Source organism: Lipophrys pholis, assembly GCF_963383615.2.
Source record: "Lipophrys pholis genome assembly, chromosome: 1".
Classification (NCBI taxonomy): domain Eukaryota; kingdom Metazoa; phylum Chordata; class Actinopteri; order Blenniiformes; family Blenniidae; genus Lipophrys; species Lipophrys pholis.
In genome coordinates this window covers 40,972,107-40,996,257 of record NC_137635.1, presented here as the reverse complement: position 1 = coordinate 40,996,257, position 24,151 = coordinate 40,972,107, and the positions used below count along the sequence as shown (strand labels likewise).

At 42.0% G+C, this 24,151-nt stretch overlaps 1 protein-coding gene across 5 annotated transcripts; it reads right to left on the bottom strand.

The window, feature by feature from the left end:
* Positions 1-10,843: 10,843 nt before the first annotated feature.
* LOC308124960 (SUN domain-containing ossification factor) lies at positions 10,844-22,618 on the bottom strand. 5 transcript variants are annotated; one of them, XM_080488383.1, is made up of 24 exons: positions 22,365-22,618; positions 21,400-21,517; positions 20,594-20,674; positions 20,305-20,510; positions 20,056-20,160; positions 19,285-19,423; positions 19,071-19,188; positions 17,942-18,066; positions 17,771-17,838; positions 17,588-17,695; positions 17,306-17,411; positions 17,064-17,084; positions 16,508-16,563; positions 15,913-15,995; positions 15,645-15,710; positions 15,478-15,543; positions 14,692-14,782; positions 13,198-14,541; positions 13,003-13,090; positions 12,708-12,812; positions 12,164-12,321; positions 11,784-11,875; positions 11,647-11,702; positions 10,844-11,541 (listed from the first exon to the last, which is right to left on the bottom strand). In XM_080488383.1, exons 1-24 carry the CDS (start codon positions 22,421-22,423, stop codon positions 11,086-11,088), a joined length of 3,915 nt encoding a protein of 1,304 aa, XP_080344509.1. In that variant the 5' UTR covers positions 22,424-22,618; the 3' UTR covers positions 10,844-11,085. The 5 variants fall into 5 exon arrangements, with proteins under 5 accessions (XP_080344509.1, XP_080344505.1, XP_080344506.1 ...); XM_080488379.1 differs by having other exon boundaries at positions 20,594-20,701; positions 22,365-22,596; XM_080488380.1 differs by having other exon boundaries at positions 19,285-19,420; positions 20,594-20,701; positions 22,365-22,592.
* Between the last annotated feature and the right edge of the window lie 1,533 nt (positions 22,619-24,151).

Sequence of the window (24,151 nt, the reverse complement as noted above, 5' to 3'; positions counted from 1 at the left end):
TGGCATTAGCAAGAGCTGATACAAGGTTAGTGGATATGAACTCAACTAACAACATCCTCCTGCATAACCGCAAACTAAAGCTGCAGAGAGGTTTAATTACGATGGTCTCAGAGAGCACTGTGGGGCTCTGTTTCACTCCAGATACATATCAATTAAGGTATTTTTAGTCAGGTTGCTGCTCTTGAGAGAAAACCTCTCTTTTTTATTAGTCATGTGAAGAAAAGTAATTTACTTGGCATATTTTGGGGATGTTGAAAGTTCACCTGGTATGTGAAATTACCATCTTTCACTCAAAGACTAAAAACACAGAGCCAAAACTGTGATGGACCACTGCAGGAAAGATTTGGAGTTGTTCCACTGATGGGATATGGGAGACTGCCAGAGAGGATATGAAGCATCAGTATTCCAAGGTGACTTCCCCAGGCAGGTTATAACCATAGCAATTAAATGAAGCTGTACTGTTGTGGAAAAGAAAAGAAAAACTGAGGACAGCACCGGCTTTTCTGCTGGTTGATGTATGACCATAGTGCTTTGGTTATTTCTTTCAAGCTGCAGCATATTTTATACCCATTGGACAACTAAACAGTCGTCTTGCGATCTAAAATGCGTGTAGTGATGAATCTCCAAAGAGTGATCCCGCTGTCTCATGCAGCCGATTTGAACGCCGACAGCCAAATCAAATAAAGAATGTGTGAAAATCATAAATCACCCCTGATTTTTTAATTAATGCGAGGTCTTGGGATACATTGTCTGGAATACAAACATGTTAAAAATGTCATTAAATCTAAAAGTTGGCTCTCTTTCTATGACGCTTAGGTGTATGCTGAATTGGAATCCATAGTTTACCCCTGGCTGAACAAATCTTTGCATTCTGGAAATGTTGATCCTTACATTTGAATTTGACTAAATCTTCATGAACAGCAAATATGTGAAAGTGTTATGTATTTATTGTCATATTCATCAAGTGAGTAATATTTTTTGTTTTCCCCCAAAAATGTGACCAAACATAACAAACCCCATGTTATTGTTTACCATGGCAGCAAACGTTTTGTTTTGTTTTTAAACCTGTTTACAGTGTCCATTTTGAGAATAGTGTTAATGATAATTCATAAACCCTGCTAAGAGGAATTCAGCAATGCAACTTCATAGCTGTAAGACTGCTAAAAAGTACCAAAGGTGGACTTAAACCATTTCAAAAGAGTTGGGGTAATCCCTAAATACATCTAAAAGTAGTGCAATTGTCAAGTATGTTCAAAATCCCCTCCAAATGAGCAAACCTGTTGCTCTGTATGCGCTAGATGTGCAAAATGCAGCACTTTCACAAGATAGCCACACATTTCTAGTATTGCCTTGACACAACTTTGTATTCAGCCGTGTAAACAGTGTAAGAAACAGTCTCATTAAAGTAACTGAAAGGATAAGTCTCTCCTCCTAAATCATTAAAATTTCCTTCATGTTTAAACGAAGAGTAATGGGTCTAAAGTTGAAGTTAACTCAGGGTGATTAGAGGGTAAAATCTCATTAAGAGCAGCAGCATTCTTCGCATTATACATCAGTAGGTTGCATCTCAGTTCCCAGTTTGGTTGGGGGAAAGAAAAAAAAAAAATTGTTTTTAAAATAAGCAGAAAGGACAGACGTATCAGCCAAACACAACCTTGCTCCGGGGAGCAAAACACACAGTCGACCTGGTCCCTCTAATTCCTGTTGCGTGCCTTTCTCACCTGGCAAGTGTTTCCTCGGGGGAGGTGACGGAGGTCATGAGCAGAGGATGGTGGTCCTGATGTGAAAGCAGAAAACCCCGGGGACAAAATATGACAACCAACAACACCACCATCATCATCATCATCATCGTCATAATCATCACATCTTCATCTGCGGAACCCTTCCAATTGTGTGTAACCATGGCGACAATCAAGGCACTGGCCCTCATCAGGGTCAGTCCAACGGCCTTCAAACGACCTCCACACACACTGTTATTGGAAGAAAAGCTACCGTGTAAGCGAATAAGAAATTCATAAGACAGAGTCCTCCTCATCTAACACCGTGAACATATATTCAGCCTTCCACTCACAGCTGATCCTGTGTGCCACATGTGCAGAATAAATCCTTAGTCCATAGAAATTTAATGATGCACTTGAAACACAAAAGTTCTTTGTGTGGAAGCACATTTTCACAACTGGGTTTTCTTCCGAGTCTTGAGTCGACGGTAGCCGTCAGGGACAATGCACTCAGACCTACAACAAGTGAGAAAAATAGCAGCCAGAGCTGACATTTTCTCTCTGCCTTGACGCACACCATTTTCCCTTGACTTTCCCCTCACACGTTACATAATTTTGTGCTGTTTGTTATGCCATGAATTACAATTACAAAGGCAGTTACACAAGAGGCTCATATTAATTTAAATAGTAATTAGCACATTACAGAGGCACATGAGACCATGCAGTCATTGCCTATATTACTGCAGCAGCAGAATGTCTGCTTAGCAACAAAGCAGCCTCAGCGGTGATCGTTGAATCATGAAGTAATGCTGTTTAAACGAAAAACAGAAATTTGAGCTTAAATAAAACAGCTTTCACTTCAGGGCTCTGGTATGTTTCCTTTTCAGTCCTGTTTCAGTAATAATTTATTGGAACTGTTGTTGGACAAAGCTGATGGGCTGTTCACAGGCATGAGAAACACTTTGCGGCCAGTGAATTGAACTGGGCCACAGCTTTTAAAATATTGGCATTACGTCCGAGCATCTTGCAGTGTTGGTGACATTTGTTACCAGAGTGTGTGGGGGAGTGCTCAAGGGAGGGTTCATGATATCAACCTCTGCCCGGCACTTGATACCTCCGCCTGGCTGCAGTGTAGATCACATAGTCTCTGCCCTCTGTGTGAGTGGATGAGACACGAGTCACACTAAACACGTCAACATTTACCTGAAACGTCTTTTTTTGTGTGGTGGTTTTGTAAACCTCATTGAAGGAAATTGTGACACCATTGCATCAAGAGCCTGGTCCGAGCCAAGGCGGCGGTGTTTTCTTTGGGAATGCTTGATCCCTCCTGTAATGCAAAGACTTGCTTGTCAAGTTAAGTGACAGGCATAAATTGTTAATAGGTGTGGATGTATGCATGGATGATTTACTGCATCCCTGTATGTCTTTACCCTGTGATGGAGTAAAGATCTGTCCAGGCAGGCCTGTCTTTCAGCCAGTATCAGAAGGGAAGGGATCCAACACCCTGCAACTCTAGCAAGGATAAAGCAGGAACTATGGATAATTTATATTGTTGGAGATTTAGAGGTTAACTTCGCAAGTCATTGCTAAAGTAAAAGGATACCCAACAAGCTTAGGGCTCAAGAAACATAAGGAGTACTGGATGTGTCGCCGGATTTAAATCAACAGCAGACAGTGAAGCTCAGACTTTACTCACTACAATGGCGCCATCACTCATCGTTTCTGCCCATGGTTAGCACTTGGAGCATGGTGGAAATTACTGCAAATTAGCAGTTAATTATAGTTTCTTCTTTAATAATTATGAGCAACTGCTGCCATCAATTGCCACTACAGTACAGAGGATTCTAATCTGGTACAAGTTTAATACTCGATGCCCTTCAAGGCAGAACCCACAGTGGGATTCGGGATCAGGGGGATTCAGACCCTGACCTTCCAGTCACAAGTGAGCTGCTCTAGGCTGTCATTCCCTCGCGTAAATTGACTTTACTAGTAACTAGCAAGGTAGAGGGTGTTTCTAGATGACTATGCGAAAAGACGGACATCACCCTGGACTATTTTTCGAGTCCATCATGAGGCAAATGCACCACACGCACGCCTCCATTCAGACCAACACAAACCCACATAAGCACATAAAAAAAAAAAAACCAGACTCAAACCAGGAATAATCTTGCTGTGATAAGAGATGGATGGACGGACAACAACATTTGAATGTTAATATTAAGGTAAAGCCCATTTAAATTCCATCCATCCACCTTCAACACCACCAGGTGAAGGCAGTGTATATCCTACAGTGACGCGAAGGGGAAAAATCTAGAGTCAACAATCCCTCTCAAACATGTTTTTAGACTATTGGAGGAAACTGAAGAACAACAGGCAGGTAAAACGTGTTAAATCTACATAGAAAGACATTCAGTCTCAAACTGGGGATGTAGTGGCGAGGTGAGAGTAGTAATCAATTCACAACTTTTGCAATCTAGTGAAAAGGTTAATTCATTTTGTGCAGTTACGTCTAATGCTTGCCATTACCCTGTATGATGCTGAAAAATTGTTTGCAGGGGTATTTCGGGAAGCTGCAGACCGCCATGTTCTTCTCGTGACTTCAATATGCACCAATGAGGGGTGTATTAAAAAAAAAAAAAAGATTTCATTGTCCATAAAAAGGATCTGCTTGGAAAAATAAGGAAGAACACCATGAGATATGGTCGTAAACATTTTTTGCAAAGGGAGTGTAGCAGTCAGAGGTGCACACCGTATAAGGTCACCTTTGGCATCTGGGCTGTGACTCATTCATCAGCATCGGAAAAGGTTAGGCTACATGCTTCCATGAAAGTGCACGTCATGCATGATCATTCTTTACTCCAGGCTGAATGGTGTGCATCCTCTCCTGTATTTAGTCAACATGTCACATCTCATCTGTGTGCGAGTGTGTCTCAGCTGCGTCTCACTCATGTGGGCCTCGCGTGAGAGCACAGTGTGACCCAGTGAATGTTGACTCAATATTGTATGTCCACGTCTGCTGCACTCTTGCCACACGGATGTGGGATTTCCAACTGTGTGTGTGAAAGCATATCCATTATTGCCCCTCACACACCTAGGCCTCTGTGTCAGATGGGCTGCGATCACAGCGAGCGCCTCATGTTTCTGCATGTCGTATCAGACAGCGGCAAATCTCAGATGACAGGAGGGCACAGAAGAAATAAGTCCATGAAACATTAATCAGAAGCCTCCCTGGAGGGAAATGTTATTCATATGTTATGTTATTCATCTCCAAGCAAAGACTTATCAAATGTGGCACGTATGCAGGAGCCTTTTGAATGGCGACCTCACTCCTCAACACCGGGCTTAATCACAGGCACATGGGAACAGGACCTCAGTGACAGTAGGCTTACTGGGGGTAAGGCATGGCCGAATTGATTTCAAGTGGCTGCCAGCGTCTTATCGGCCTCTTGCTAAGCACCTTGCTAAACGGCCCTGTCAGATTGCCATTGTAGCCCCAACACGTGCAAGATTTAGTTGCTTTTAAATCACAAATACAAGTGTGTTTATATTGGCCAACAGTGGACAAGAAAGGACAATAAAAAGAGGTCACAGAAACATAATGGAGAGAGCAGTTTAAAAGAAAGAAAAAACTGGAATAAGGATCCATGAAGACAGTGGAAGAAAATTGGATGGGAGAATCTATGACAGAAACTGTAAATCCGCATTTAATGCCGCGGTCTCAAATGGTATCCGCTGAACATCAAAGAATCCCCCTTCTAGTCCCCTCTCCCCACAACATCAACAAAAAAAAATAAATCTAAGAAAGCAAAGCACTCAGAGGATTATTCTCCTCCAATCACATCGCTCACTCTGACGGGATCCTCACACCCCCCAACCCCCCCCCCCCCCCCCCCCCCCCCACACACACACACACACACACCCCCAACAGCCGGAGAGAAGTAGAGGAAGCACGTAGACTAAGAGCAGGAGTTGGAGCTGTGCGTGGAGAAATCAAATCAAATAAAGCTAGAGGTGTGCATGTAAGACAATGTTGAGGAAGCATATCGGAGGAGAAACTGGATCAATGAAGATGAGAAGTGAAGGTTGGACTGTTCAGAAGCACAGAGGGGCATTTAGGGCCTACAAGTGGAGACACTTGAAAAGCTTTATCCACACACACACACACACACACACACACACACACACACACACACACACACACACACACACACACACACACACACACACACACACACACACACACACACACACACACACACACACACACACACACACACACACACACACACACACGAGTGGGTGAACCATGTGATCTCGACAATGACCAGCCCATTCCTAAAGAGCACCCAATCTGCATATTTCACTCAGTATGAATTGCTGCATTGAGATTTTTTCCCCAAAGGAAAAAAGTCCAAGCAGCGTTTTGATCCGATTCTGACCCAAATGTTTTCTGCTGCGTTCAGACTTCAGATCACCACACAACCCTCCTTTATCCAGCCTGGATCTCTCTATACAAACAGAATGTTAATGTGAGGTGTGATCGGGTACATTTTCAGGTGGGCAACTTCAAAGGAAAATCATATTAGAGGGAAAGGGAAGAAACAAGTAAAAAAAAAATAATAATAATAATTCTATCATAGAGGCAACACATGCTGAGAATCCTGATCCATAACGAGCATGTTTGTGTTCACACTTTGGGTTTTAATCTCTTGAAACAAAATAATATTTTCAGCCGGGATAACTCGTGCTTTGCTGCCATTTCTTTTTAAACGATGAATGCAAAGGAATCAAGTTAGCCATACTATCACAACCACAATGTTGTCTAATGCTCCTCAAACCTGGACTTGTAAAGAGATGGACCTCTGTGGGCGTGTTGTGCTATATGGCACCAGGATGTTCCCAACGGATCCTTTTCATCCCGTTAGTTATGTCAGTGTGACTCCTCCATAGGACCTTGTGCATCAGTGAGCTTCATCTGCCAATGACCCTTCACTGGTTCACTGCTTTCCTTCCCTGGGCTACTTCAGATTGATACAGAACATGGCCGACTGAGAACACCTCACAAGAGCCACTCTGAACCAATCATGTCGCCATCACAATTTGACCTTTGTCCAACTCACTCAAATGCTTGTACTTGTCCATTTTTCTTTGCTCTTTGCTTCTAACTCATAGACTTTGAGTACAACATCTTCACTTGCTGCCCAATAAATCCCACCAACAAATGAGCGGCATGATCAAAAGATAATTAATGTTAATTCACTTTAACCGTCATAATGGTTATTTTGTTATGGCTCGTCAGTCTATAAACACATAATGTGTGGAAGTTTTTCGCAGCTGAAAGGCTGATGATGCACAACCATGACTGTCATGCGTTTTCCACAAACATTCACAATCTCTACGTGTTAAAGAGCATGTCAATTCAAACAGGGGTTGGGAATAATACATCAACACATTTTGTCATAAAAGCCTAAAATTACATGATCAAGTGAAAATATTCCTCACATTCTGTGATGATCTGAACACTGACCCAGACAGATGAATAGATTATTTTATTTTCTGTGCGATGTAAGAAACAGCCGCAGCCAGCCAAAACTGAAACCAACCTTCCATTGCAGCCCTCCAAAACCCTTACACATTTGGCACATTTGGAGACTCCGCACTTCCATGTGCTGAGCTAAATGTGCTAGTGGCATTATCGTGGAACTATCTTCACCATCTAAAAACTCCTAAAATATACAAGACGTTTCCCTCATTGTCGATTTTTAAACATTTGCTCTTCACTGCAATCATTCAATCAAACTGTAGCATTTCTTTCAAAGTATTGATCTATTTGTTGGCCATTTTTTAGGATGACAGTGATGATACTTCCCCTCTAAAGTAAAGTGTGCACCTTCGCCTGATAAATCAATAAAACCTTTTCAAGTGCCTCAGTCCCTACAATCCAAACAAGATAACTCTAAAAGCCTGATTTTCGACTTATCATTAGGAAACAGCATTAACTTCCATTGCCATGCAGATTATATACAATTCTACGTATCTATGAAACCTTAGGAAACGGATCAATTTGCTCAACTACAAACGTGTCTTAAAGACGTAAAGGTCTGGATGAGCTGTAGTCGTGTCCTAAGAAACTGATATAACAGAAATTGTTATATTTGGCTGCAAACACACGAAAGACAAATGATCTAAACATAAAACCACACTGGACGGTAATATTTTTAACTCTTTGCCCAAGCACTGAGCGGGTCTGTAAGGCTGCATTCTTTCACCTGTGAAATGTCACTGAAATCAGGATCATGTTGGCTCAGGTCCAAAATCAATTCATGCATTTATAACTTACACAGGTCTATTGTAATATCTTAGCAGGAGTTAAGAAATAAAAAAAAATAAAAAGACCTCTTTGAAAATCTGTAACTGATGCAGCAAGAATATGGACAGGAACTAGCAGACATCACAACTCTCCCACATCCGTGTCTCTCTATTAGTTTGCTGTACATTCCAGAATCCAATTTAAAAGCCATACTTGCAGCTCTTAACATTAACAGCTCCATTATAATTTAAAGACCAGCTAGTTAATAATATGGTAACAGCCAGCGTAAGCTCGGTGTTGTCAGAACGACTAATGCCTGCACAGATGACTGAAAACACATCGGAAGTATTTGCGATAAGTAAAATGACATTTATGTGTCAAAATCAGTTCACGCTTCTTAAAATCAGAAGCATTTAGAAAGCAGGAGGCCGTTTCCCACTCAGGGTCAGGAGTTCATTTCTCTATGCCTATAACACAACAGACACCTGGGTGCCAGAAAGCAAAAGAGTACACATACTGTAAGCAACATCATCTGAGAATATCCCTTCGGATAAAACCAGAGTGCCCGGGAAAAGAGGATTGCAGCCCTGCATTTACAGATAATCTTTGAGATGAGGCGGGGCAAAGAGAAACCTAGGAATTCTGTTAACAAAATGAAAGAAGGAAAAAAAAAAAAAAAAAAGAGCATCATGCACGCTTATCTCTGAGAGGCTCCTGCTACCCAACCAGGTCAGATGAATAAAGAGGTTTTAACCTAATTTCTCACATCCAGCACTCTGACCATGCCTGACCGCAGTAAGAGACGCTGCATAGCAAAGTGCAATAATCCAGTTTTCCAACATGTGAGAAGCTGTACGACAAGAGGTTTTTTGGTTGAGGCTTCGCATCAAAAGATTCAGTCCTCAAACCCAGTTCCACTCAGCGCTTTGTTTTACAGAACACACTTCAAATATGCACAACTGTGCAAGTAACAACGGAGCCCAAACTGGGATAATAGTGACAGCGGCTTCACTGGCTTTAAAGTGAACGCGGTAAACGAGTTCACGAAGTGGAGAGCAGCATTAGCCCTTGAACTCATTTACTTCTATCCCAAGTGATGACTCATCACGTGCAAAATGATTGTGACTGGAGATGAAAAGCTCATCCTGTGGTTTTACACAAAGATTACACTGCCCCCTAGGGGATAGAGTGAGTAATCACTTATATAAGAAAAAGGTTACTGCAGTTCAATCTTTCAGTACCTGTAAATATGGGGGGGAAGCGTTGCATTTATTGAAATATAATATAAATGTTGAAAATAAACTGAACATGATATAAACAGGCACTATAAAAGAAAAAATAAAGATTCAAATAACTTTTTAAAATCTTGAACGGTGTGTACAGCCTCATCTGGAACACATTACCACCTTTAAAGGTTGCCATGATTTACTGAGTGAACCTCTGATGGGGAGAATCAGTGCAAAACCACTCAGCCAATCACGTGAGAGTGTGAATGTCAGCGACACATAAAAGATGCTGCTGTGACCAAAGAAGTATCAGTCATTACCGCGAACACCCAGTAAATGAAAGCCACCTTTTGGCACAAACAGTGTCAGCACAGAATATTAACCGTTTTAGTTTTACTCTCCCGTACTCACAAGTTCTCCTGAGGTCAGCAGAGGAACGTCACTCCCGAGGCCTGTAAGGAAGTTGATGTTTTCAGTTGTAACCTCGAATCAATTTTAATTTAGCAAGAGCAGGACCACCCGTGATAAGAATTAAGCTCAGATCTGTAGCAGGTATACACAGTGCTGGTCTTAAGTTATGTGTGCATGCTCAGAGAACAGCGATTTCTCACAGGTTACACCGCAAACTGAGGTATTTAAAAACCAAGGTGCATCAAATACTACTGAAAGAATACAAATGTTTAAATCATAAGACATACACAGCGCTGCAGAATCGGTAAACTGCCCATTGCTTTTATGCAGGGTGTCAGTGAGGGGCAGAGAGGTAGTGGGTAGTAGGCAGTAGGTGCTACTTCAGGGAGTGGCGACCCTGCCTACGCGAGACCCCGGCTCAGCTTGCTCCGGCTGTCAGTACCCTGCACTACAAGGATGTCTGTAAGCGCAACCTGAGGACAGGCGGCATTGATCCAGTGGACCTGGAAACAGCACTCCCAGACCCGTCAGTTGGCAGTCCCCCGTGAAAACCAGAACCCAAAAAAATCTGAATTGAGGAGAGAGACCAGATGGGAAGAACGGCGGCTCAGGAGACGGCAGAGAATACATCCAGCATCCATCCAGGCCAGTATGTTTACCTGCAGCAACTGTGGCAGACCCTGCCTTTCCAGGATTGGTCTGTACAGTCACAGCAGATGCTGCAAATCCACCAGACTAATCCACTGTCTTCAGAGACTGACGGACCCCAACAAAAAAGTGTGGGGCCAGCATTTGACTTTAGTTTTAGTGAATCTGCCCTCAGGAGGCAATGCGATGGGGCTCCAGGGGGAAAAGGTGAGCTGCCGCTAACTTAGGTTTACCATTTTCTAGTTTCAGTAAATCCAACATTACTTTTTCTATTTTGGAGGCACTTGTCAATAATAAAATTCCCTGTTCACCTCGTCGATCTAAAGAGGAGCATAGTGAATCCACAAAAATGGGCCATTGTGATTTTTTATATATCCTGGTATATTCTCTAGAAGCCTCGGATATATAACAGATAAATCTCTTTAGAAATGGATTATTTGTATGAGGCCGAATAGGTTTGTGAGTTTGGGTAGATCTGTGCAGCATTTTGCTAATGACTTCCTGAACTTATGAGGTCAACAGCGACAAATGATACTCACAAGAGAAAAGCTTTAATGAAAAAACTGGGAAGACGCTTTTTAGGATTTGAAGTACAATGAAAACAAACGTCTGACAAGAAGTGAACAGTGAACATGACTCGACAACAAAAGGAACAGAGATAATAAATGGATTGTCTCATGTTGAAGCGTAAAGCTGCCTCCCGATTACAGAACTCAACGGCCGTCCTCTTCGGGAAAAGAGCGGAGGAAGAAGAGTTTTTAGTCGTTTTGAGTCAGACAGGACCTGAGAGTGCCGCAACCGTCCCAGAGCTCGGCTCTGGTTTTCTGTTCATAATGTCTTGTATGGTTGAAATGGGCAACGTTTCACTTTTGTCCCCCCGAGGAGCGTGAAGCAAGTCCACCACTGCACAGCTGGGCTTAGGACGCCTGCGTCTTAACGCCCGCTTCTCCGCTCGCGTCTTCGGTGGGGGGAGGCCGTCACAGATTCGAGAGCAGGCGGCAGTGATGCCACAGAAAGACGGGTCGTCTGAATGAGAAGATCCCTCTGAGCTGCCTTCTGACGGCGAGTCTCTGAAAGTAGGTTGAAGTAACCTTGACAGGAGTGTGGGGTTTGTGACGACCGGCGCTCCGTTACATACAACGGCGCCGTTACACAGTCCGGGTGCAGAATGAAAGGAGGGCTTCAGAGTCTCCACTTTCTCCAAGGGCTTCATCTTACGACGTTTCCTCTGTTTATGGAGAAGATCACGCGAGACAAAGAGAGAAGAAGAACACGCCGTGCTTTAAACTGTTATAGCAAATTTTTTACACTTCACTTTTAAACTTTTACACACCTTTCTATTTCCTGGACAGAGACTCTGCGTCTCCTCTGGGTGCAGCACATCTGGGCCTGTTACACATAAGAAAATTAATATCTGTTCTGTGAAGTGATCATTTCTTTTGATCATCTCATCTTCTGGTACAAGCCTACCGTCAGTGGTGGCTAGCTGGAGAGACTCGGAGTGGATGAGTGGATAAGATGCACTCCTCTTCAGGCCCGTCTCGTCACAGGAAGAGAACTGCCTATTAAGGAAATGGTAAAGTAATGGTTGAGGGGAAAGGCTTCATGCAGCACCTTCATCAAGACATTAGTCACGGGAGTGCGATCATGAAACTTCCGAGCTGCGATATTCCCGATGAATAATTGTGTCAATAAACTGGTCTAATGAGTGCAGTCCATTTGAGAGACCGTAACCTGTGCCCATTAACCATATTGGCCATTAAAGCCTACTTGGGAGTGCACGGTTACAGCCGATATTTCCACTCCAACGTTGTCTGTTTTCCATCATGCAACATTAAAAAGCCTCCTACCTCTCTGGACAGCAGTAGGTGTAGCTCTTGGGTATGGGCGGCTCCGGTTCTGTGGTGGGAGAGACGGTGGAGATGCGGCAGTGGTGCGCACACAGCAGAAGGCCGAGGCTTAAGCACAGCAGAAGGGACAGCAGCAGGTAATTCTGCCTGTCTGACACCTACAAAACAGCAAATTAGAAGCTCATTATCAGATCAGTCACCATCTAACTGGCTAGGTGGTACATAAAAATGTGACAAAAACCACTGTGCGGCATCGAGACAAGTGTAATTACAATGTCACTGGAACTACAATTAACAAACAGCTGGTCGTATATTGTACTTTCTCTTTAGGCTTCAAAAATGAAACATAAAATTTTTTTATTCAGTTCAGTAATTAAAATAGATCACAGCATGAAAGATTGTCCTTGTGCAGCACAACCTCTCGGGCAAGAGCGCCTCTGCCTAATGAATCGGCCCTGGGAAAAGACTAAATCTACTCAATTTGATCACCCTTAAAATGCGCTGATTACATATGAAGGCTTTGTGCCTGGAGCGTCGCATCTACCTCAGTCTGCAGCTGGCTGACTCTGACAGACAGGTTGAGAACCAGCTGAGTCATATTCTCCAGCTGGCCCTGCAGCATCTGAATGGATTCAGTCTGACGTTGGTCCTATGGGGGGGGGGAAATAAACAGGACAATAAATTAGTCATAAAAAAAAAAGCTATTTATTTAGAGGTGCCTTTCAAAACACATGAGGTCAGCGAAACATCGCATGTACAAAAATTCACATCATTGAGAAAATGATGCACACTCAACACATGCATGTATGAGAGACTCGGCAGCAGCTCTCTGGATTTACCTGCTCCTCTGCAAGTCTCGATGTGTTCTGAAGTTTAATTATGGTTTTATTGAAAGCTTTTTGCATTTCTTCCATCTGCTTCCGGTACCTTGAATTGAAATCAAAAAGGTGAAAGGGTTACAATCGTCCGGCCAATTTGTTCACAAACCAGTAAATAAATAAATACATGTGAACTGTATTGCTGTGTTGCCTCACCTTTGGCTGAGTTGCTCCAGATAGCGCCCGCTGAGGGACATGTTCATCTCCAGAGCCTTGATGCGGTTGTTGAGTCTCATGAACACAGACTCTTTTTGGCTGGAGCCGTGCACCGCGTTCCTGTTCTGCTCCGTACCGTTAGGCGGCTCGGCGTAGATGTCCGAGAGGGACGGCGGGGTGGACGAAGTAGGAGTCGCAGTTGAGGGGTGAAGCAGTTGATTGCTGCCACCAGCAGGTGCAGACAAGTCCTCTGTGAGATCCTCTGTCTTGCTCTCTGTGACGGCTGCCTGGCCACCAGAGGGATCCAGCTCGGTGACGATGTCCTGAAAAGGGTTGGTGACCTCGGTGGAAGAGCTACTTTCAGGTACAACTGGGGGGTCAGGGTCCTTTTCTAATTGAGGGGAGACCGTGGGAGGGAGAGGCACAGGCTGGTCCGTCTTCTCTTGAGTTTGGACGGGTGCTCCATTTGTTTCTCTGGGAGTGATGTCAACAATCGTCTTGTCCTCTAATGGATCTGCTAATATTTCGCTCACTGTCGCACTGACACTGGGTTTTCCGTAGATGGACATACTGAGGGAGGCTGAAGGCTCCATCTGTTTCTCTTCAGCCAGCACATCCCGGCTCTGTTCTGGCTCCATTGTGTGGAGCTCAGAAGACAGCTGTGGCGTTTCCACAATAGGGGTGGCTTTGGCAAGGGATGAATCAGCAGCACTGGGTTTGGGGAGTTTCGCGGTTTGACTAGGCTCCAGCAGAGGAGGTTCGGATGTGGACAGGGACGAGTCCCCTGAAGGCTGCGGTGGTTCTGGTACGATTGCTACACTTTCTGGCTCCGGCTCGGGAGCTTGTTCTTTTTCATGGGGCTTATGTGTTTGACTGTGGTGCTGTTGAGGGTCAGGGCAGGAAGAAGGAGGCAGAGGTAGTTGCCAGGAGGGGGTTTGAATGATTTGCTTTCTCTCCATTCTTTGGCAGGTTCTTCTTTTGGAAAGGCAGGCTGAGCACCTTTTCTGAAGATACTCATAGAAAGAAGCTGCACAAGAACATGAAGAAGAAAGAGACGGTCCCAGAGCACAGTAGTTTAGACTTTCCTGCTGTCGCTCATCGTGTTCCGTTTCCTCCTTCTCTTCATCAAGGTCATCCTCCTTGTCCAGAAGAATGATTGTAGAACTGATCGGTTCCTCCTCTTCTTTCTCTAAAGGAATAACTATTCTTTCCTCCACTGGGTGGAGCTGTTCAGAGCTGCCATCTGGGGGGGTGAGAGTCTCTGTCACAGGGTCTTCTGAAGTTGCAGGTGTAGTTGCAGGAATATCAGAGTCTGTCGATAATGTTACATCTTCAGTGTCAGGTCTAGAGAGAGAGAGAGAAGGAATATTTATTACATATCAAAGACATTTAATGCTGCATGTTACCTGCATGTCGTTGCCAATAGGCAACACAGGCGTGCAATAGAAATATAATGTTGCATGCTCTTATGAAACGACCCTGGCAGGTACTCACACTGAAGCGAGATCTTTAGTGGTTGTTTGATCGCTTGATTCAAGCGGCAGCGACGGCTCAGTCACGTTTACTTCTTGAGATGAAAGGTTGCCTTAAAAAAATTCAAATAAATTGAATGTTAGTGCCCCAATTATCATTCTAAAGTCATGTTAATGTCAGCATTTCATCAGTATACATTTGTGTTCCTTATTATTATTCAAAACAACAAAAAATCTTTTGACTTCTTTTTCCTCGACTGCTTTGAGGAACACTGAGCGGGGAGTCCTGTCTACAATATCATCACTCCAATCTTCAGGGATTTCCTCTGCTAGTTTTTGTCTAAGACTTACAAAGAAATTGTTAAAACTATTAACAACCTCTTCCATCTTGTCCTTTTTTGTTTCATTATCAATCAAGTATTGAGGATAACTTTGTCGTCGAGAATCATTCACAATAAGACTATTTAATATGTCCCATATTCCTTTCATATTATACTCTAATATTCCTATCTACATAACCTTAGAATTATGGCCAACTTATTCTCATATTTATCTTCTGCTTCCTTAGTTCTTTGTTTGCTGAATTCTCTGTAGAGTGTATTTTTCTTTTTAAAAGCATTCTGTAATCACGTTGTCATTCAAGGTCGATCTGTACGTTTTATTTTTCTGCTAGATTGTTTAATCAGACCATATATGGACAAGGTATTTGCAAATAAAAAGTCTGTAAACTTTCATTTCAAGCAGCTTACCGAAAAAAGAAAACAGAGAAATTCTACCCACGAATATCTATGAAATTCATATTTTGTACCTTGCATTTCTGGGCCTCCCCCAAGAACATTGACAGCAATATTATTCACCATGTTCAAAATGGCGTCTGGGGAGGAATTTAAAACATCACAATCACATGTGTAATCCAAGTCTGACATGAAAGCACACATCTGAATGGCGTCTAAATCCGTTTTAAGCTCGACTTACCTTTAGCTGAGCCAATCAAATTGTTGGATAACTTGGCTTCTCCAGGTGCAAATCCAGAGAGATAATCTGCAAGGAGCATTAAAACATGCAAAGCTTTCATATGATCCATTCTACAAGACTTACATTTTGACAGGTCGATCTAAAAGGCTATTTTTACCACTTACTCATTATGTTGTAAATCGAACCAACAGGTTAACAGGCTGCGTGAACAGTCGGAGGACCAAATTCAGAAATTCATCTATCTGCATTTCAGAATCTAAGTTCTTACCCAAGTCATCATCGGGATCATCGGTTCTTTCCGAGGGATCGGCTCTCTCTTCATACTCTTCCACCATGCTCGTGCCAAACACTCTGCCGAAAAACATTTCAAATCATTCAGTCTCCGCTTGAAAAAATGTTTTGTCCCCGGGATCTTAAAAGCTACGCCTGCAAAGGTCATAAAGAAAGTGATTCTATTCTTGGATTTTTTTCTCTCCACATGAAAGCATCTGAACATGAGCATCTTTTTTTTTTTTTTAGGGGGGGGGTTGTAAATACAGTTTAAAAAATATCCTTCACCTTTTATGTACAAATATATATTGAATTTGACCTTTTCACTTTGAAAAATTTGCAACTTAGGATGCTAAAATAAAAAAGTAAGAAATAGGCTTCTGCTCAGTAACTACTAAAATGTACCAAATAACCAATAATAGCTTCGGTAAAGTGATATAGAATTTAGATCAACCAAAATAAGCAGGACAAACATTGTTATTTTTGTCAAATCATGAGACGGGTAACCCTCATTATGAAACAGTTCTCAGAAGTCAAAGCTGCCAATATGTCATATTTTAATAACATGCTCCCTCTCCTTGTCTGTTACATACCTTATGAGACTCAGTGGACAGAAATGTTCAGAGCCAAAGTGAGAGACCAGCTCCACCTGAAACATGAAAAGTCATTAGAATAGTTTTGTGTGTTTTACACAGCAACACATATTCACTAAAGAAAACAATTTCAGCAGTGATTTAGTTACTTAAGGAATAGTTTGGACTGTCAAAGCGGTAGTTTCAGGAGGAAGTACGTGTGAACACTATTAGTTCAAAGAATGCATGTTTAAGTGCCTCAAACAAATTGAATTGAAAGAATCCAAACTATACTCTTAAGAAGCAGCAACGTAGTGATTCTGTTGCAGTTATGAAAATGTGAGCTACTGAGCATGTAAATCTAAAAGACACGTCTCAGACAATAAGATGCCTTTCCTGGCAGAATGGGATTCTTTAAATGAATGAAAATGAAAATCATCACAGGAGTTATCAAATTGTCAAATCAGTGCCAATGTTTCAGGTCCTTTGAAGACTTGGATCTGATTACGGTACAGGACAATCACCCCACACGAGAGCCACCCGGCCACATTCAGCTCTAAAAAGAGGGCATGCTAACCTTTATGTACTTGGTGAACATCTGAAGCAAGAGAGACAAAAAGAGGGGAAAAATTAAGGGGATTTGAGCGTGCATTCAAAACAGGACTGAAGGAAAGCATGTGGCGTTTGTGAATCACTTCCAAGTCAAACTGCCACAGACCGAGACGACGACTTTCCAACTTGGCCTAAGCCACATGTTACACATTTTACTCCATCCACACAAATATTACAGCAATTTTGCTTTGACTATATTGAGCTCACCTTCACATATTTAGCATAAAGATGCTCATCCAAAGGGAAGCTCTGCACTGTGCGCTCCTCTCTGGCGTGGAAGGTCCCCAGCTTTAGCCACTTATTTGTTGGGTATCTGATGCAATACATTTATTTGAGAACAGTCAGTTCGGTCAAATGGGTGTTTGGGAGCTCAGTGTGGCCTCTTTGGAAATTACAACAGCGGTAATGCTGATGGGATTATTAAAGCGTGACAACAACACAATCCTATGTTGGATACAAGCGGCAATGTTTGCTGGTTATGGCGCGTACCTGTCACTAATGGAGACAAGGAAGTCTTTGGGAGTGGAGGAGAAGAGCTCGAAATTGGCGATGTCCAACTGCTTCAGCTGGATGGGCTCACAGAGTTCAATGACAAACCTGAGCCGGGAAGAAAAGAGTGTTTCAGACCGATGAAAACCAAAAGACAGCAGGAGATACACAGACGCGACATACCAGATTTTGTTACTGCAGGGGTTCAGCATGTACAAGTCCATGTTCTCCCTCAATATGGCCGACGTGCTCTGGAAAGTAACAGAAATTGCAAAAAAATTAACAAAAGTAACAAAAATTGTCATTGTGCAATCATTTTCTGCAGAGCGCACCGGACGCTTGACATCATTATACCTTGGCCTCTGGGTTGGCGCCAAGTATCTTTGCTCCACACTCCACTGAAGCGTAGTTATTGAAGTTCTTCTGAACTTTCTTCACAGTATGAGAAGCCCCATTATTAGAGGTGTGAGTAGTCAGAGCTGCAAAGGAAGACAAATATCAAGCACATTTTAAAATAAACCCTCACATTTCTATGATTTGAACTATGAACTATGATCTGGACTTCGGCAGATTTTCACTGGGACTCGCATCAGGTAACGTATCCACTTTCTCAGTAAATAATGGAGTTTCCTATTCGGGATCTCCCATACATTCTTCCATTCATCCTTCCTTCGATTACAGGAGGTTTTCCAGCACCAGTGCCAGGAGTGTATTGAAAAACCAGCAGCACACCGCCATGTTCCCACCGCCAAACTTCACTGTTGGTTTGGTGTTTTTGTGGAGGCGTGCAAGTGCCATTTTCACTCCTGATCTGGTGTGTATTGGTCTTATCTGACCAGATGGAACTTCTCACATTATTTCTCAGGCTTGTGCAAATGTTGTATAACAACCTTCAAACAAGCTTCACCATGCTTCTTCTTCAGCGGTGAAGCGTTACGTGATGACCATGCACAGAGGTCATGGAGGTTGAGGTTATTACTTTTGAACAACTCTTCTGACGATCCTTATTACACAGATATCTTGCAATGAAAACCTAGTTGGAGCCAGTTTATGCTAAAATTATGTTCTTTCCCATTCCTGATTATGAACCCAACCGTGCTCACTTGAAGCATCACAAGCTTGTAAATCCTTCTTTAACAAATATCCTCTGTATGTTTTACAATGAGGTTGTAAATGTTGTGAGGGAGCTGTTCACATTTACAAATCATGAGATTTTTCTTGTAAATTAGACTTAAGCCATCTGACTAAACGAGCTGACATTAACTACCACTGACAGGATTTCACGGGAACTTCTGATCTATTTCAGCTGCTGTCTTAGCTTTCCGTGCATTTTGTACTATGTGTGGATGATATGATTTGTTACCAACATCGAGTGAAACTTTCACGTCAACGGCACCTTTGGAAATAGACTTACCGATGAAAAATGCCGACATGTTTAATACTGGTTTTACTGCCGTCTCACAAGCAAGATGTGTCGCCTTACTTTTCTCATTCTCCACTTCCATCATCTTCCGCTTCCACTCATCAAAGGTGGGGATGTCCTCCGGGTCTTTGCTACTCATGCTGGAATCTGTGTCTGTGGTGACAGGGGAGCTCAAGTCCTGTCAGAAATAATGAGAAAATGAGAGCTGGGACACCTCCTTTGGTAGACGGTGGAATATAGTTCACGTACTCCCAATTCCATCCGAGTTCCCTACCTGATCTTTCATGGCGTGTGATGTGTTTTGCACATGCTGGGCGCTCTGGCTGCTTGGAGAGCTCAGGGGAGGGTCAGTGTGGGTTTTAGTACCTGCAGTGTGAGCATTTGAAGTGTTCTCCAGGACAATTGGAAGACTGCTGAAATAGCAAAACAAAAGAAAACTTGTCTTCACTATTCAAACTTCAACAATTTTCAAGGTTCTGTGCCACATTTGACCAAGAAAGACAAAAAAAAAAAAAGAAGAATTTATGCCAACACAGAATACCATATGTAAAAAAAAAAAACTGCATGAATGTTAATGCTATGCAATAAAGATAGGCAATATTACCCTAAAATTTAAATTTTATAGTGAAATATTGATAATGATCCGAGACACTTCAGCAACAAAATCGCATTGCAAAGGAAAGGGTTTACCATTAAAATCGTTATATTGGTGAACTAAAATAAAGGGTTTTATTTCAAAACAGCTCCAGGAAATGCTGGCACATAAAAGCGAGTGGTTGCAAGCAACCAATCATGAGCTGTTGCGTTTACACAACAAGATCTGTAACAACAAGGCCAACAAGTAGCTGCACCTTCGTATTTTGGTCGTAATTTTTTTTTTTTTGTCAGATTAGTTTCATTTCCAGTGATCTTCCCTCCACACCCATAAACTATTTAATTGGCTTTCATTATATGTTTTCAGACGCAACTGCAAGTGGATCATACTTGTACAGTGAAGTCATGGAATCATAATAATAATGTTCAAACTGGCAAGAGCCGTACTCACCTATCACTGTTGTATGAGTCATTTTCTTCTTCTTCTTCACAGTCGCTTGGCAGGTCAGAGTCACTGGCCTGAGCTACAGCTACATCCGATACGTCTCCCGACACACTGAAATCAAACAATATACATTGAAAATTAAAAATCAGAAGAAAAAAAGCTGCTTCGGCGAGGACCAGTCATCAAATAGATGCAATATGTATATTCAAAAAGCACGTGTATGAGCCATGGGTGAGATTCCAGGTAATAACTTACCTAGCAAGGATGATTTCAGGAAGGTTCGGGATGCTGGAGTCTTCTTTAGTCTCATCCGTAGACCCAGCGATGACATCAGGGGAAGGCATCAGGGGGACCTGGTCCTGGTCTTTAGTGCTGGCCTCTTCATGATGTTCATATGCTGAGCTTGGCTCAGCTTTAATTTCTTTGTCTGTTTCTAGCTCCACCTCTTGAGCTTCTGTAGTCTGATGGATTGAGAGATGGTGAGAGAAGGATACACTCAAGACTGATCACGGTCTGTTAAATAAATGTTTGAACTACACAGTACCTCATCTTGTTTGGCCTCATCTTGTATTATCTTCTCCTCTTTGGGCTGATTATCATTCATCACCTTTTCACTTTCTGCTGACTGAGGAGGTAAGACCACATCTTCAATCTAGATGGATAGAATTTAAATAGTTGCTTGAAACATAAATTTATTCAGACACAAACATCAATGAACAGCGAAACGGTTTCTAAATAGCTGTATAAATCTTCAAATCTTTAGTCAAATCAGATAATGCATGGAAATTCCCCGTTAACCTCACGGATGTCTCACAGAAGCAAGAGGATTTTCACTACTTCCTGCATTAATGTGTACTGGTGCATCTCAAACAGTTTGAATATTGTAAAAAAAGTTAAATTTTTTTGTCAATCATTTCAGAATGTGAAACCCAAATATTATATAGGTTCATTATACATAGAATGAATATTTCAAGCCTTTATTTCTTGAAATATGGATCATTGCAGCTCACGGATATTGAAAACCCAGAATTTAAAGTCTGGGAAAATGTAAATATTACAAAAGATCAACAAAAAAAATAAAAAGAGAGAATTTAAACAGAAATGTCAGGCTTCTGAAAACTCAGTTCATTTCTATGCACTCAATACTTGGTTGGGCCTCCAAATTTCAAGAAATAAAGGCTTGACATATTCATTCTAAGTGTATTGAATCTATATAATATTTGGGTTTCACTTTATGAGACGAGTGACTAAAAATATTGAACCTTTTCATGATATTACTTTCTTTTTTTTTTTTTTTTTTTTAGATGTACCTGCAAATCCCAAATAATTTGGAAGGTTGTGAAATGCTACCTTGAGAGGATGAGGCTCCTCTCTGGGCTCTTCCACTGGACTGTCGCCCTGAGAGGACGTGGGGGACCTCTGGGCCTCTTGTTGCACCTCCGTGCAACCAACATAGTGACTGGGGTACCTGGGCAACAAAGTGAAAGACAAGAAGTAGGTGAAATCACTGAACTATTTGAATTTGTGTGAGTCAGGGTCGCATTCTAATGATTTACATTAAGTATCCTGCATAGCCAGGCAAGTGTAATAATTCCTTAATTCTTATTGCAAAACCTGATTAATTGTGAGAGCTGACGCTGACCTGACAACAGGCCATGCCAACATCATCAGTACAGATTTTAATGGAACATTACATCATGCGTTTCCGCCTCCCCAACTAAAGCACAGTCTGTGTGTTGTGTTATTGCCCTCCAGCATCATGCGAAGAGCACATAATCCCTCTCCATAATCGCTACCACTTTCTATCTGTCTCCTGGCTTTGCGATGTTCAGTCAGATTTACACAAGAGGACATGGCTGACGTGACAAGGCCATAATCCCGTCATGAGCGGATGAACCAATCTGTGGGACTGACTGGTGGTCAGTGGAAGTGGAAGATCCGATGTGCACTGAATGCACCACGTTGATTCTGTGCTCACGGTCGCTTTTAAAGGTCGGACGGACGCGACAAACTTCGGCCGACTTATAAACACACGTCTGACTGTGTCAAATCACCGGAGTGGAAAATGTCACTGGGTGTCCGAGGATATAACGCACAGAACGACGAGTTATTTCTGCGCTAACTTGTAGCTGGCGCATGCTAAAAGGCTAGAAGTCAGAAGTCAGCCAGGTGCCACATCACAGCAGTGTAGACGTTAGCTGACGTTTAGGTGATTCTAACCATGGCGAACATTAGACAGACATGTTGTTAAGGCCCCACAGTACACATGTAACAACAAAACAGAGATGTTTTTTTTAAAAAGTTAACCAACTCACCGACAGACTACAGCTACACAGAGCCACGCTGATACAATTCTCCACAGCAGTGTTGTCATCTTCAGCCCTCTCCGGACGGGACAGGCATCCTCGCCGTACTCGAACTCTCTTTTTTTTTTTTTGTCACTTGTCTACCCGGCTGGGTGCGACATGGATTCACCTGCTGTTTCCTGTTAACTTGGCGGCTGAAGTGGAATGCTAACACGGCTCAACAACACAAACGCAGTCAGCTGCTGACTGACGTTAAACGGCCCAATGAGAGAGCAGTGACGCAGTGACGCAATGACGCTGTGGAGTAATTCGAATCAAGTGGAGCATGGAAGCGCTCGTTTTATTGCCTTTGAATATCCGGAAAAGCGGTGGTTATAGAACCAAATGAATTTGAAATGTGTCTTTTCTCTAAAATTGATAATGAAATAGTTTAACTATACGTGGAAGGGCAAATAACACTGATAAGATTATAGCCGGTGTTAGTCACTGCCTCATGGAGTGCACAGTTCAATGTATATGAACCTCAGGTACACGTAATCTCCGCGAAAACAATCGCACCTTTGTACGTCACACTATCTTTCTCGAAGTTGCATCCTAATCGATAACACAAGCCACCACAATTCAAAACACTTTAGAAGGATATCTTTTTTTTGTTTTTTTGGGGTTTGCCAGAAAAATCCGGTGGAATAATAATAATAATAATAATAATAATAATAATAATAATAATAATAATAATAATAATAATAATAATAATAATAATAATTAATAATAATAATAATAATAATAATAATAAACGGCCACTAATAAACATTTGCGCCTTACCTCTGAGAGGAAAAAAAAATCTTTTTTGCGTAAATCATTGAAATATACATAAATATATATTTTTGAAGCTTTACCTCTGTACAAATAGTCGTTTGTCACATCAAACGCATCTTGTGATAATTTGGGCAAAAGAGGAATTCTATTTCTTTCCTTTTTTTGATTTGCAGGCCATAAATACTGCATTTGAGACTCGAATGCACTGCAAATGAGTTTGCAGTAAAAAAGCACATCCACGTTTCGGTCACAAGAGGGCGCCCTTTGCACAAGTGTACCATTCATTTAGGCCAGAAACAACACAGTAGTAGACGGTCACCTTGGTGAAGGCAATGGGGGATGTGCCCAAGAGTTTTTGTTGGTAAAAGAATAAATGTCAAGTAAATTTCCTCGATGAGTGAAGCTTTTATAAGGGGCATTTTGGCGGTACTACATGGTTTCCAACAATGGACTAAAGTTTAGATACATTTTGCACCTGTCAGTTTGTACAGCTAAAACAAATCAATGAAATTAATTGTCACATAACTGATCAATCGAGACAAACTCTGTAACCAGCTCTTATGGCATCAAAGTAAGGAGTCATCACTCTGACACGTTTATAGATTGTTCATATAAGTCGTTATTTCTACCTGATCATACCACATTCAGGTGTATAGACAGTGTATGTCCCATAATGTTATGCCAGAGTAGTGTATGCCAAGTTCTACAATTACAAAGCTCAACAAGAAATGCTCCTGTTATGCGGTTGGAACTGAATCGTGGTTGCAGTTAAGAAGGGGATGTAGGCTGTCTATGCTTGAACCCTCAATACATTATTGTAGAATGTGTGATAAAATGACAGTGATCCAAATAAATTAATAATTTTCAAGTCTGCATTTTTATAGTCTACCCTTTAATAATGTGCATATGTTAATGTTGCTTAAGTTTCAGGCTCAAGTAAACAGACTTCATCATAGAAGACAATTTTGTCATAAGAATAA